The sequence below is a fragment of the Eurosta solidaginis genome, chromosome 3 (assembly GCF_040869045.1).
Source record: "Eurosta solidaginis isolate ZX-2024a chromosome 3, ASM4086904v1, whole genome shotgun sequence".
Classification (NCBI taxonomy): domain Eukaryota; kingdom Metazoa; phylum Arthropoda; class Insecta; order Diptera; family Tephritidae; genus Eurosta; species Eurosta solidaginis.
Genome location: NC_090321.1, coordinates 184,925,940 through 184,941,368, shown reverse-complemented (window position 1 = coordinate 184,941,368; position 15,429 = coordinate 184,925,940). Strand labels below are relative to the sequence as shown.

General features: G+C 34.9%; 1 protein-coding gene across 3 annotated transcripts in view; it reads left to right on the top strand.

The window, feature by feature from the left end:
- babo (TGF-beta receptor type-1 babo) overlaps nucleotides 1-15,429 on the top strand; it is a 103,946-nt gene that overhangs the window by 7,973 nt on the left and 80,544 nt on the right. The window contains exon 3 of one of the 3 annotated variants that reach the window (XM_067774246.1): nucleotides 11,626-11,765. The exons of the other annotated variants lie outside the window; for them this stretch is intronic. Coding sequence (XP_067630347.1) covers nucleotides 11,626-11,765 — 140 coding nt within the window. The remainder of the gene's footprint in view (nucleotides 1-11,625; nucleotides 11,766-15,429) is intronic. 3 annotated transcript variants of the gene reach the window in all.

The window sequence follows — 15,429 nt, the reverse complement described above, 5'->3', positions numbered from 1 at the left end:
TTCACAGAGGGTTATGCTAACAGCTTTTTAAATTTGTTTTTGTATATTGTGTTCTTATTTTTTTATCTGTCTTCTCAATTTTTTTACTAATTTAATTTTTTCACTAAAATACGCACACTTTCACACAGTTTTTTTTTCAAATCGCCATACTTCTTGTCACACTCTAAAAGTAGTTTAGTAATGGTTATGCAGTTTTTGCATGATTCTTTTCTCATTTCCATTTCTGCAAATAGCTTTAGCAAAATATATAAAAATATAACCTTTGTAAAAATATACCTACCTATGAATTTTTTCTATTGCATCCCCTCGTTATTACTTGATAAAAGTTATTTTAACTATAAACTTATTTACATATCTGGTTTGGTTCTAATTTGGCGTTAGCACTTTGCGGTTAATTTTTGAAGGTAATAGAAATATATTTTATTTTTTTAGTACACTAACAACTCGCAAATGCATGCTCGTTGTAAGTGCGACTTGAGATTAGCCCAGCTAAAAAGCATTGAAAGGATTTTTTTTATTGAATTTTATATTTCTGCATTCGTATCTGTCAACCGTGACATGGCTGACAAGACGCAAGTACTACAAATCGTTTCTTAATCACAGGGAATACCATTTCTTACCCTCGTTCGCATGATAGTAAGGCGGCTTGTCTGAAACATCGTTCTCTTTCGGACGGCTCACAGCTATTCTTCGAAATACTAATGGTGCTAAACGCTGTGAATAGAAACAGAAGTGCAGGTATGGCTGTATACAGGCATCTTATTTCGGGTTACCGAAACCTTTACCCTGATATCTACAAAAAAAGGTGGTGCGTGCCCTTTACTTTCTACGGGTAATGGACATAGCAGCTCTCAACATAAATGAGAAAAGCAATCAACATACGAACGATGGAATGTGGTGTGAAGAAGTTGGGAATATACTACCACTTCTCGGTTAAATCGTGGCAGAGTCCCTCTTTTCTGAGCAAACCTTGCATTCCGCATTGGAACAGTCGTTACTCGTTGGGAATTTACTATCACCTCTCGGTTATATCATTACAAACAACTTTTTGTTAAACTTCTCAAACGTGGTTATCAGAGAATGCATGTCGAAGTCTCGTACTCACGGTATAGCTCACCAGATGACAGAACTATATATCGTCCGAATAAAGCGAGTCGCTTGAACCTTATCCAAAACAATAGCTGTCGTGATTTTAATGTGAGCGATAATCTTAAGTTCCGTCCAACTACATGATCTAATGCACCTCACCCCGTTGATAAAGTGCAACTCATAATATTACAGCTGCTTCGCACATAACAGTAAAGTACACTTTTACTCACAAGTTGACATCACTCTGTAGGTTTTACGCATTAATTATATGGTAAATCTCTAACTCAATGCGAATATCTGGACTTGGCTGCACTTCATGTTCCTAATTATCAAAAGAAGAAAAAAATATTTTTTTATTCAATACGTCGAGCCTCAACAAAGAATTTTTGATAAAATTGCTGATGTAACCAGTTTCTTTGCTGGGGTGAAAAACAATTGATCACGTTTTCCAATTTTTTGTTGAAATTGACCACATTGGGTCTTTTTTCGATTAATCGACGAGGTTGAATAATCAATTCTTCACTTAATCGAGTGCTTGACTAATCAAAAATCTCATGCGAATATCGGTTGGAGAAGGTCTTGGCTCCTTTTCCTGTTCCTAATTATTACAAAGAAGGATTGTGTTGCTCGCTAAAAACAATACAATTTAATTCAATAGAAAAAATTAATGTGAATTGAAACTTCTTTAGTTTTTCAAAAACCTTTGCCGCTGTTCGTGTTGTTGTATGAACCATAAAGACACTCCGCGAAGGATTTGGGGAGTGTTATCGATGTTGATGGTCCTTTGCCGGATATAGATCCTGTACGTTCCGGTAACAAAGTACCATTAATGTATTAGCCCGACCATCTCGGGAACGATTTATATGACCATATTAAACCTTCTAGGCCATCCCGTCCTCCCCACCCCCTAGTTGTTTGACGAACTTGGCGTCGCCTGAGCCTCGGGTGTTAATTAAACAGGATTCGCCACGGGTAGGTGAGGTTGACAATTGGATTGGATAATCTATATTATGCGCTGGCAACCCCTTGAATCAATTTGGTATTTTAGTCGCCTTTAACGACAGGCATACCTACCGTGGATATATTCTAATACCCCCTAAGCCGCTGGGCGGAACTTTTGCTGCTCTTTTAGGAAAGGGAAATTCAACATTAGTTTTTATCATTGCTTGATATGTAATAGACTAAATTTCAGTGATATTTTAAGTTCAGTTCATTTAAAAAATAAAAATTTTTTGAAATAAATGGAGCCTCAACTAAATTTTTTTAGAATTGCTAATGTAGTCAATTCTTTTGCTGAAGAGAAGAGCAATTTATTACTTTTTCCAATTTTTTTGAAATTGAGCATTAAGCCGATTGCTTGATTAATCAAAATTCTCCATTATTCAAAACATGTTATTTGTTTTATTTCCACAGTGGTTCATAAAAAATTAATCAGAAAGAATTAAAAATAAAATAACAAATAATAGCCGACTGTGAATAGAATAAAATAGAAAATACGTTTAATCAATTCATTATTACTGAATTTAATGTGCTTTTTGAAAAAATAAAAGAAAAAAGAAAGATTAATGGACTTTCGAACTTTCTTTTCGATTAAACAACAAATAAGAATACATGGATTAATGGAGTAAATTAAGTTGTGTTTAATCAAATCTTCAAGTAAATAATAATAGTGCTATTCTACATACATATCTAATTCAGATTTCAAGAAGAGAATAATAAGATTTGTAATTTACGATTTGTATACAGCTATAAATAAATAGCAAATTTCATTCAACTCACAACTTTTACATTCAGTTACGCTTTGTATGCAAATATTTTCTTTGAATATGCATTGAATTTAGTAACTAAAATGTAAATGTATAGTCTCTTGCTTTTGCGTTATTCGTTTTTACCTTTGCAATGTGTAACAAAGTAGGAATTCGTAAACAAAAAAGTCTATATAATGAAGCAGCCACTTCAGACTATCTAAACGTTATGAGTACTTGAGCCGGTTGGCAAGAGTAAACTAAAACTGCCACCATCATAAACAAAATTACGTCCTTAATGCGCCGCCGTGCGACTACCATCAACGAATGAAATAATAATAACAGGGATTGCAATAACAATTATTGGTCATAATTAAAAAAAAAATCATACTGAAGAAATAATTATACCTATACCCGAATATTTTCCTTATTACTAATATAGACGATCGATAAATGGATTGTTCGCGGCTTACTATAAAAAACGAAAATCCTCATTTTGTGAGGTTTTTACTTTGCTCTGAAAATAATAGTTATTTTTGATTTTTTTCTTGCTGCTCCAAAAATTAACAGTTATTTACAAATTTTTTATTTCTTAAAAAAATAATAGTTATTTTCCAATTTTTTTCTTTCAGCTTTGAACAAAATTTTCATTGAAATTTTGTAAGAGTATATTCCTTTTGTTTCCCTTGGTACACTGAAAGAAAAAGACTGATAAAACCAACCGAAATACGGGCCAATTCAGCCGAAATTTCTGTCAATTTTTATCCATCGCAACAAGATGTTGAATCAACGGCGCACAAATCGTTGATTCGTAATTGACCGTTTTAGTAGTCAAATGAACAAAAAAAGTTGTTGCGACAGCTTTGTACGAAAGTATCTATGTTGCCATATACAGGCATACGTAAATATGTGAATACATAAATACGCATGCTTGGTACATATATGTACATACATATGTACTAGGCCGGGTCGATTTGTGGGGAGGCAAAAAAATCGCCCATTGCTCTGTGAAAATCATATTCTAGGGATTAAAATAAGAAACTTTGCCGAAGGAACCATACCTCTAAAACGAATTCTGGTGTCCCCCAATTTGGGTCGAACTTTTGGGTAGGGGCAAATTTTGAAAAATCCCACTTTGACCATTTAGAGTGCTCCAATCGAGTCCAAATGTATGACCGACCCCCACTAACTTTGGAGGCCCGACCCACCGATGCCAGTGGCACACCCCCTGGAACCCCCCTGGGGGTTCACCATACAGACATTTCAAAAAATCGCCGGTTTTGCACTTTACATGAAAAAATCAGCGAAATGCCTATGTTTTTTCTTTTTGGAGTTTATTTTTCTCTTTAGAAATTTATTTAGTCAGAACATATGTAAATGAAAAAATGAATTTAACTTAGTAATAGAAAAGAAATTAAAAAAAATTATTAGAAATTAGCGTTTTTACAACCCTTTTAAAACCAAGGCATCACTGTGATGCATTTGCATGTCGTAAACATATGTAGTTGTGTGGGTTTTTTATTCAACCGTTTTAAAAAATGAAGGTATCACTGTGACACAATTGCAGATCGTAAAATTGCTTGTGTTGTTTTTTTTAAGCCACCACAATACACAGCAGGTAGAATTGAAATTACCATTTCATTCTTATTACCTCGTCTCGTAGACCATATATAACGCAACAGTTTTTGTGAATGCATTAAGTCGTTGTGAAGAACTCAAAGTGTGAAGTGCTAACTTCAGATAAAAAAAATATTAAAAAAAAATAATAAGTGAAGTAACCATTCCAAATCAAAAAGTTTACAATGAATCCACCATCCTCTACACCGCAAGATGAAGCAACTACATCAACAACTATCGAAAACCCAATGAGTCATATACCCAAGCATGATGTTACTGTTTTTGGTGCGTCTACTGATTTAACTGATCTTAATTTACCAACCCATCTGGATATCTTGCGATATTATTTTTACTTAAGCGAACGTGCTAAAACAGAGCGAAAAAAGTTTTCCCATAAATCATTCACTATTCAAGTACAAGATAAGTTGATTGGAATTTGGGAAAAACTTGGTATGGAAATAATGCAGAAAAAAAGTGTATTTAATAAATTGAATAAATTGCTTGACAAGTATCAAGAGCAAATCAAGAGAAGAAACAACACCCAACAATTTACAGAGTATGTAAAATCTCTGGAAACAATTTTTTACATTGGAACATGTAAATGCGATTTGAAGGCAGCTCCATGTGCATGCGGCTGGGTTTCCGAACGCCTCAAAGAGTTTATGCACGATCAACATAATCAGAGAAGACTAACAATGGATGCATTTATGATGGAGAAGATATGGATAGAAGCACAAGTTCACAATACACAGAGAGATACGATTGTTTTAACTTTGCCTTGGTATGTGACAGATTTGGTATGCCTGACAGAGTAGCATCAGCATTGGGAACCGCTCTTTGGCAAGATTTTAAAATTAAAGATAAGCATGGGAAACCTCTCATCATGGATAAATCGAAAGTTCGCAGAGAAAAAGTGAAATGTAGACAAGAAGTGCTTCGCAAACGGTTAGATGATACCAATTTGTTAGCGTTTTCATTCGATGGTAGAAAAGATGATACTTTAACGATAGATAAAATTGATGAGAAGTATCATACTAGGATGGTAAAAGAACCTCATCTTGTTATTTTGAGAGAACCCAATTCTGAATTGATTGGTTACGTAAGACTGGAACATGAAACCGCTGAATACAAAACAACCAAATTAAATGGTTTTTTCAACGATAAAAAATATATCACTGGATGCATTAATTGGAATATGCACTGACGGTGAGCCAACAAACACTGGCCCACACGGTGGAATTATACGACGACTCGAATTGCTGTTAAAAAGACCATTGCATTGGTTCGTTTGCCTTCTACACTTCAACGAACTTCCGTTTCGGCATTTGTTTGAAGCTTTGGATAAATCAACCATCATGGGACCAAGATCGGCAACCGGAAAACAGCCGTCAAATCGAAAATTGTGAAACTCTTCCGGTAAGTTATTGCTATCACTCATTTATTATAATTGTCAACCATTTTTAATTATTTTATTATAATATATTTTCAGGTGGTGGACGGCTTCCAGAAAATTGAGTTGCAAAATATGCCCCCTGCTCCAGAAAAAATTGAATTTTCCACCGATTCGAAGTACTTATACGACATGGCCCATGCAATTTCTAGCGGCGTGGTTCCGGTGGATCTGGCTAACATCAAACCAGGGAAAATTGTACATTCTCGGTGGCTCACCAAGGCCGCTAGATTATTGCGATTATATGTGACAACGGAAAATCCAGATGCAAATTTAAGAGTTCTGGTTGAATGTATAATTAAACTAGCAGACCCGTCAGACGTTGTTATGCCCTAAATTTGGTGTATCTCCATACATTTTAATAAGCTTTTTCCCGTCTAAGTCTGCCCCCCCCCCCCCCCCCCCCCCTCCCCCTCCTCACTTTTTCTTAATGCTTTTATTCACTCCCCTCCGTATTTTCGCTTCATCTATCTCTAATTTCGTCTCACTCTATCTCCTTCTCAGTCTTCATCTCTCTTTTCTCTTATCTAAAGTTTTTCCCATTCTTCTTCATCCCTTATTGCCAGGCAAATCGAATAGGACGTATGTAAATAGTTATGTGGGTATTATAAATTCATGTCTTTATTTCGGCTTCGCATGCACATTTATCAGTTTTGCCAGGTTAATGCAACTAAATCGAATATCACAATGAAAATTACTTTAAAGCTTTCAGCAACAACTTTCATTTGATATCCATATTACACATACATTCTAGGGGTATCCGGGTCCAGGTTTTGCCCATATCCCTAGTCACCCAGCGGTATAAAAATTACTCTGTACTAAAACCCTCATCAACAGCTTCAATTTGATACCCATAATGTAAAAACACATCCTAGTGTTACCCTGATGCACGTGTTGGCATATATCTCGAGACCCTTCACAAATAGGTATGAAAACTACCATGTACTAAAGCACTCATCAACAGCTTTCATTCGTTATCCATATTCTATAAACACATTCTAGGGGTACCCGCGTCCACGTTTTCGCTTATATCTCGAGACCCTAGTTACCCGTGGGTACGAAAAATACCCCGTATCAAAGTACTCATTCGATACCCATATTGTACAAACATATCCCAGGATTACCCACGTCCACGTTTTGATCTCAAGACCCTATCCAGAACGGGATAAAAATTAGCCTATGCCTGTCTCCTGGTTCTAAGCTACCCCTCCACCAATTTTCAGCCAAATATGTTCATCTGTTACTTCCTCTTCAATCACTCTTTATCTATTAAAAAAAAGGGCATCAAAATCCGTTGCGTATTTTTAAAGGTTTAAGCATTCAAAGGGACATAGGGACAGAAAAAGCGACTTTCTTTTATACTATGTAGTGATGTAACGCAGCGAATGCTATATACGTACGTATGTATGTGTCGCATGAAGCCTCACTCAAAACTCAAGTTTACAGCGAACAAACACACATACGCATTTTTTAATAAAAATGTTACTTTTGTTTTTTTTTTGATGCAGATCGAAGGTAAATATTTCAAAGTTTTTCTGAAAAGTAGAATTTTTGAAATCCATCCATCCGTTTATGAGTTATAGCTGTGTAAACAAAAATTTTATGATTTTTTGCTACATTTTGGCAATTTGCCACGCGTAGCTAAGCTTTCAAATGCAAAAAACCGTTTTAAAATCGGAGTATTCTGTGTGAAGTTATGTGCATACATGGCATTTAGCGACTTTATTTTATAAGATTTATAGATGCTATGTGCCAATGTACTTCAATATCAAGTATCACAGCTCTGTCGTGTACGGCAGTGCATTATTTTTCAAGTTCATTGGTTGGTCACGATTTCTAGAACCTCGTTTACGCAAAATTGTCAATCAAGTATGTAATTAAAGATAATTCATATTATGCGCATTCGGAAAATATCTTGTTATCAATGTTGTTTGATGATAGCAAAGAAAAGCGCGACTGTGCCATCAAGAAAATTCTACGCTATCGAACCGATGTTGACGAGCCAATGGAACTTAGAGTTTATAAAAAACCAGATATAAACTTTAATTGCACAAGTTTATACGGAAATGATCAATTTGAATGATATAAATATCATATTTGAACCACCATTCACGCGAAGCATTCCGTACGATACATTGAAAGAATATCTAAATCAAGATGATCCACCGTTTAATGATCCAAAAATTCCATCACACATACAAGGAACGGACGACATGTTCAATTGCTAGCTAGCGTTTCCAAACGGGTTATACCGGAAAATGTAGAGGCTGTTATGGCGACGACATTAGAGAGCCGTGCGAAATTGCCCAGACTTGAAAGTAAAAAAGACTTCAAACAATAATTTTTTTTAGTTTCTTTTCTATAACTCACTTAAATTAATTTTTTCATTCACATATGTTCTGACTAAATAAATTTCTTAAGAGAAAAAATAGATATTATAAATAAATAATAAATATTATTATAAATAAATATATAAAAATAAAGAAAAAACATAGCCATTTAGCTGATTTTTTCATGTAAAGTGCAAAACCGGCGATTTTTTGAAATGTTTGTATGGTGAACCCCCAGGGGGGTTCCAGGGGGTGTGCCACTGGCATCGGTGGGTCGGGCCTCCAAAGTTAGTGGGGGTCGATCATACATTTGGACTCGATTGGAGCACTCTAAATGGGTCAAAGTGGGATTTTTCAAAATTTGCCCCTACCCAAAATTCGACCCAAATTGGGGGACACCAGAATTCGTTTTAGAGGTATGGTTCTTTCGGCAAAGTTTCTTATTTTGATCCCTAGAATACGATTTTCACAGAGCAATGAGCGATTTTTAAATCCCTAATATGTACTCACTTACTAACCGAACTTCAATTGGGGGTACATCAAATATGCTGGCACACATTAAACATTATAAACTTTATTATTTTGTTTTATTAAATTATTATATTTTATAATTTATTTAATTTACAGTTTTGAACTTCGCTTTGCAAATAGAAATAAAAATGGTAGTCACAAAACTGATTCTCAATTCTTTCAGTTGCAGCTCAGCTCATTCTCAATTTCTTCTCTCGCATGTAGTTGCCACACTTGATTGTTTCGAACCAAACTTGTAGTAAAAATGTTTGACATAACATTTTAAATAGAGAACTTGTAAGTTATAGAAAAGTAAAGAATCAAAGCGCAGGAAGGTAATTCATCACTGGAGTAACTTTACATGTAATTCGGCAAGTTTTATTTTCGTAACACTTTAAGTTGAAATGATTCCAAAACAACTCAAACTTGTATGTTGTCGGAAACATCAACATTAAAAAATGATGTTTTTTATTATCTTATTAGATTCGTTCGCGTGAGTGAAAATTCGTTATAACTTGAACAAAATGTTACTATCTTTAGAAAAATCCTGTTCGTTCAAACAAAACTTTTGCAACAAGAGGACGCAATTTTGCATTTCGCTTGGAGGAGAAGTTGCAAAATTGTACCCGATAAATAGGTGTCTCGGTATCTCATAATTTTTTGCACAGTAAATTCAAAAAAGGGGTTTTCGTTTTGTATTGATAACTGAAAAACTAGTTTCCCATTTTGTGTGTTTTTTCGATTTGGTGGTTTTCTTATTTTGGTGTTTTTTTTAACAAGCGGCACCATCGTCATAAGTACAAAGTAGAGAGCGCAGTGAGCGTAAAATTCTCTTTGAAATTTGCTCATGTATTGACTGTTGATCGCTGTTGAAATGACCAGTGAGATCAGCTGTGTTAACAGAAAAATCAGTTAGAAATGATTAGGAATCTGTCAATTTTACAGAATTTTGTTAACCTAAGAGCGACAATTTCTCTTCTGTTGAAATGACTAAACTAATTTGTTCGCTTGACAAAGAACTCGGTCGAATTAACCGTAATTCGATCACTTTTACCGAATGTCCGTTAAGTCAAGAACAACAGAACCGATTTTTTGATTTTACTAGCACCATTTCTTTCAGTGTATAGTGAAAATATTGTTCTAAATGGCAAGTTTTTATGAAAAGTGTTCCAGAGCTCTAACCCTTGGTTCCTAAATCGCTAGCGAAACATATCCCTATAGAATCTTGAACGGTCTTCAAAAAATGTAAAAAGATTTTTTGTTAGCTTGACTTGTTGGAGTTATTATTCGAGGTGAAACTTCAACCTCAAATTGTATAAGATTGCCCCTATGATTTGTATGGAAAAACTAAAACCTCGATGGGGCACCTCTAAACATTAAAATAAAAAGCTGAAATTTTCTGAGACTGCCTTTTTAGATGTCCTGAACAATATTTTGAATCTACCAAAAAACAAAAAAATTGGTTTTGGCCCACACTTTATACCAGTCTCTAAAACGAAAATGTTTACACATGGAAATAAAGGAAAATCTAAAAATTTAATATTTTTCTTGGGGCAAACTAAAATACTCAAAAACAATTTTTATTTTCGTAGCGAATTAAGAAAATTAAAAAATAACTATGATTTTCTGACCGAAAGAAAAAAATTGAGAAATAACTGCAATGTTCTGATACAAATAAATAACTCATCTAATAACTATTATTTTCGAAGAGAAAAAATTAAACTTCAAAAATAATCATCAAAAAGCTTTTTTTTTTAAATAAACCATATAAATATACCGACTACGATCCCTGAATAATACGACACATATTGCTGTTTTACATTTATATTCTTATCGTCCCTCTTCCTGTCGTTGTCGACATGTTAGTCTCACAGCATGAGCAAGTGTTGTGGTCAAACAACCCTACTTCAGAAGCAAGTTTTTCAGTTATGCAGTCAGCAACCTGAAAGCTAGAAGGACAAACACACAGGAAGTCAGTCATGGTCTTCTGTTTTGTATGCTGTTTGTCTACAAGGCTGTCTGGTCTATGCTACTGCGCCTTGTCAGCAGCATTTATATATATTATGCGCATGTGTGTGTTTGTGTGCAGTGTTTTTGCTGCATACGCGGTCGTTACGGTTCTTACTTACTGATTCGCCATCGCGTACGTTGCGTATGCGTAACATTTTTCATATTGGGGTAGGCTTGATGATATGAGTATGTAGAATATGTATGTATGTATGGATATGATAAATCGATTTTTCCAGCTGCCTTTATTATTATTTTCTGCTACACAAGGTTTTACGCTTTTTATTTACATATTTTATTTACCCTTTTTTGTGTTATTATGCAAATTGAAATCGAAGTTGGCAGCAAAAATATGTAGATATTATTTACTCGTACTTGTAGCGCATTTCAAATACAAATAAGGGTGAAAGTTAAACGCTTTTAAATGGATGTTGGCTAGAAGTTAAAGTTTTGCTTTCGTAAGCGTCAACCGGAACTTTGCTAGCTTGCTTAAGCGCTTGATAGTTTAGTTAGCTTCTTTTTATATATTAAACTATCCCTTTGTTACCACTGTGTTACCACGCTGTGTTAACCAACTAAAATTTAGCAAATTTAAAACTTACATAATTAATATTAAAAAAAAAAAACAAAATTGCACGTTTGTATTAATAATTAAAACAATGACACCTTTGCACGTATGTATATACACGCTCCATGCCTACGTCATTTCGTTTTAACAACAACAACGCTCTTACCAACGTCGCTCGTGATTGCAACCAAAATATCACCACTACTACCATTTCTACACTTAATATCAATCAACCACCTGCTGGCTGGCGTGGCACAATTTTTTTTTTGGTTGAAATCCTTTCGCAATACTTACACACGTGCGCTATAGATGTCTGCATAGAGAGAACTATATACCACCCGAAAATCCGGTTTGGTGTCATGAGATAACGCCAACGTATTCTACGCAATGTTGTATTGAGGATTATTGCAATACGAAGACAAATTTTACGGCGCCAATGCCGCAGCCAGGTGAGCGGTTAAACACAAACCAATTATATAGGATTGAAGAAATTTATACAAAAAACTACAAAAGCAATCACCATCTGAAGCATCCGTGGCGTAATACATGTCAATTGTACATCCCACACATCTACATATATGCATATCCTGAAACATATATCAAAAATTTCATATTCATTACCTTGCTTTATAAAAAGGTTACAAAAAAGTCATTAGCAAAAATACATGCATACATTTATGTGTATATGTATAACACCATGTCATTTGTTAATATTATCGTCCCTTTATGTACAGTTGCGTAAAAAAAATCGTAGTAGTGCTTATGGCTAGTCTAACTTAAGTGGCTAAGTTTTTTTTAACCACAACAATTTTTAGGCATCCGCTGTGAAATCTCTTAGACAAAGAAGTCGGCTTCAAAACATGCAACCACTTGTTGGTGGTGCGTGCAAAGTGTATAAAAAAAGGAACAATGGGGTTAGTGTATTTAGTTGATATTCTATAGCTAATGGCCCAATTTTTATTACTCCTTATTCAGAAATATCGGCAAAAGAAGGATCGCAAACCTGAGCAGCGCGCCCTCATAAAAAAAAAATTATTTCTGATGGGAAAACTTTGTGGAATCGCAAAATATCATTGGTTGCTCACATTGGTTGCTGGTTGCCGTAATGCCATCAAGTACGAACCAAGTGGCAAAGAGCGCGGAAGTAAGCTAGATGCTCAAAGCAGTTTCCATTTGCGGCTGCTACTGAGATTAAAGGTGTCTTAAAAGTGTCTTCAAAGGTTAAGAGTGTTCTTTGGCGTTTGAGTGAGAACAATCTGGGTGCCCAAAGTCTAAGAAAGGTACCTTTGTTGACTAAAACGCACGCATGTACAAAAGAGACTTCGATTTGCCAAAGAACATTTGTATTGACCTTCGGCTGAATCGCGCAACATTTTATGGCCGAACGAGTCGAAGATTTTCATGTATGGTAGAAAGGGATCGCGCCAATTTGTAAGACGGTCACCTACCATCGAATACCATCCTAAGTATATGACAAAAACCGTAAATCATGGATGTTCTAGCATTATGGTCTGGACATACTTTTATTGGCTAGGCGTGGGTTAAGGAAATAATATCTGGCGCTTAATAGGTTGATATACTCAAGGACATTATGCTGCCATATGCCAGAGACCAGGGGCCCTATTCAGTAACTGTGAGTTTTAAAATGTACACTTTTTCTTCATATAATTTGTATGAAAGAAAAATGTACATTTCAAAACTCATAGTTACTGAATAGGGCCTCAGGCATGCTTAACCAACGAACCGATATCATTTCGTTACGATAATTAACGTTAATAAACGAAACAAAGTCATTCCGTTTCGTTTATTAACGTTAAGAACGTCAAATTAACGAAATGATTTTGTTTCGCTTTCTGCCATTTCAAAACGAAATCAAATCGTTTATGTTGATTATTAATTTCAAACTATGCTGGCAAAGCTGATTGATGACGAAGTCATTAAGGTGAAAGCATTACCCAAGCTGATTGCAACTTGTCTCATGAATTTTGAGAGTACGAACATATCTCAGAATATTTTTGACATTACCACCAACGAATTACACAAACAAAGTACATGGAGTTTGTGTATGTCCGCTCGCTGTTACCACCTTACGGCTTCACCATGGCTATAGCATTGCCAGCACAATTCAAACATAAAGTATCACGTTTTTGTTAACGTTTTTAACGTTAACGAAAGCTTTTCGTTTCGGTTAAAAACGAGATACAATTTATCTTGATAATTTCTTTATCGATAATATTTCGAAGTGTTTCAACGGAAACGGTGGAAATTTTTTGATAAACGATTAGCTTAACGTTAAGGTGCATCCCTGCCAGAGACGATGTTTGGACGTTCCAGCTAGACAACGACCCAAAACATATGAGCAAAGTAGCTAATAGATGTTTTGAGGAAAGCCAGATCAATGTGAGGGAATAGCCGCCATAGTCACCAGACATAAACCCCATTGAAAACTTGTGGGTTGATGTCAAGGAGGCAGTAGCCCAACCCAAGCCAACTTCAAATACGCAACTACGTGAAACTGTAAAAGGCCTCTCATGCGCCTCGATTTCGGTTGAATGATGCCAAAAACTTGTTAAACTAAAATAAGATGAAGATTAGAATTGTTTAAGGATTTGATTTGTTCTATATTTGTGCTAAAATTTTATAAAAGCGATTACGAGTACTTTTTAATCCATTACTTTTTATATATGCCCACTACTAAGATTTTTACCGCAGCTATATATGCCTGTGAGTCCCTTAATGGCCATTCAGCAGATATATAAATATGTATGTTTATCTTCCGTTACTTGTTGTCATATGTTCTATATGCTCCATAATTTCAGACCAGAATTAAAAAAAAAACTTTAAGAACTATAAATTAATAAACCAAAACGTCAAAATACAACTGACAGATTACAGTAATAATATTAAAAAAAACATTTAGGTTTTAAAGAAATAAAATATAAAATTTTATAAACGGTTTAAAAAGTTTAGAAAAGGTAAAATACAAATAAACACGTCCTGATTTCGAATTGTTTAAACTTTTCCCCAAGTGTATAGGCTACCAGCCTAAATATTTCGGACCACCCTAACGCGCGCATTAGTTTCTCTTATTATTTACCGGTAACGGCTAAAAACTGCCGATCACTAATTTCAACGCGGAAAAACTCAACGAAAGTTAGCTATCGGCAGGTGGCGTGGACTTTTGCTCGGTTACACTCTTTCACTTCTTTTTTAGAACGTTCACGAGCCAGCAGCTACTCCCAGGTGAGTAATCCTACCACATATCTTTTCCATTTTGAATTATAACTAATAGCAGGAGTGTTGGTTAGCATTTTTGAGCAGGTATTTGAGGCACAATAAAAATTATGTACAATGCTTTTTTAAAGGTATCTAAATATAGAAACGCAGAACTGGCTAAGGGGTGGCGGGGCTGAAACAACCCTTGAATATAACAAAAATGTTTTTGAGGCACTTTGAAAATTAGATATGTTAAAATTTAATATTTGAAAAATATAAAAAGAAATAAGCCAGATTATTAGGTTGGGCCTACAACTTTGCCAGGTCATTGCAAAATAATTTTTTTTTAGATTCAAGGTTCGATTCGAGCTCAAGGCCAGAACAATAATTTTTTTCTAATGATAATTATTGTTATTTTTTAATTTTTCTAAATTTGAAAAATTGTATTTTGTTTTTGGAATAGTAAGTAGAAAATTTTTCAGACAACCTGCCATAGCTGCGCAGATAGATCCATTTCGAAAGGTGCTAAGCCTTCATCATCAGTACGCTTTAGGCATGCTGTGCTAACCATTTAGCTATACAGCGGTGGTTTGTTTGACTGGCAAATTTGCTACTTCTATTCCTTTTTACCAACTATATTTATTCAGTGTTGCGCCATCTGGTGCAAATCACTGATAATGCTGGATTTTTGTTTATTGTCAATTACTTTGTTTGACATTCCCAAGTGCTCATGGTTTATTAACGATTGTTTTTGTTTTTATCGGCCTAGAAATTATTAAAACAATAAATAAAAATTTGTAATATAAATATTAAATTCTTAGGATTTTTGTTTTCTAGTATATACGAAGCATAGTGGATGGTTCACGTGTTTAGCAACACAAATCAAAGATTTCGGTT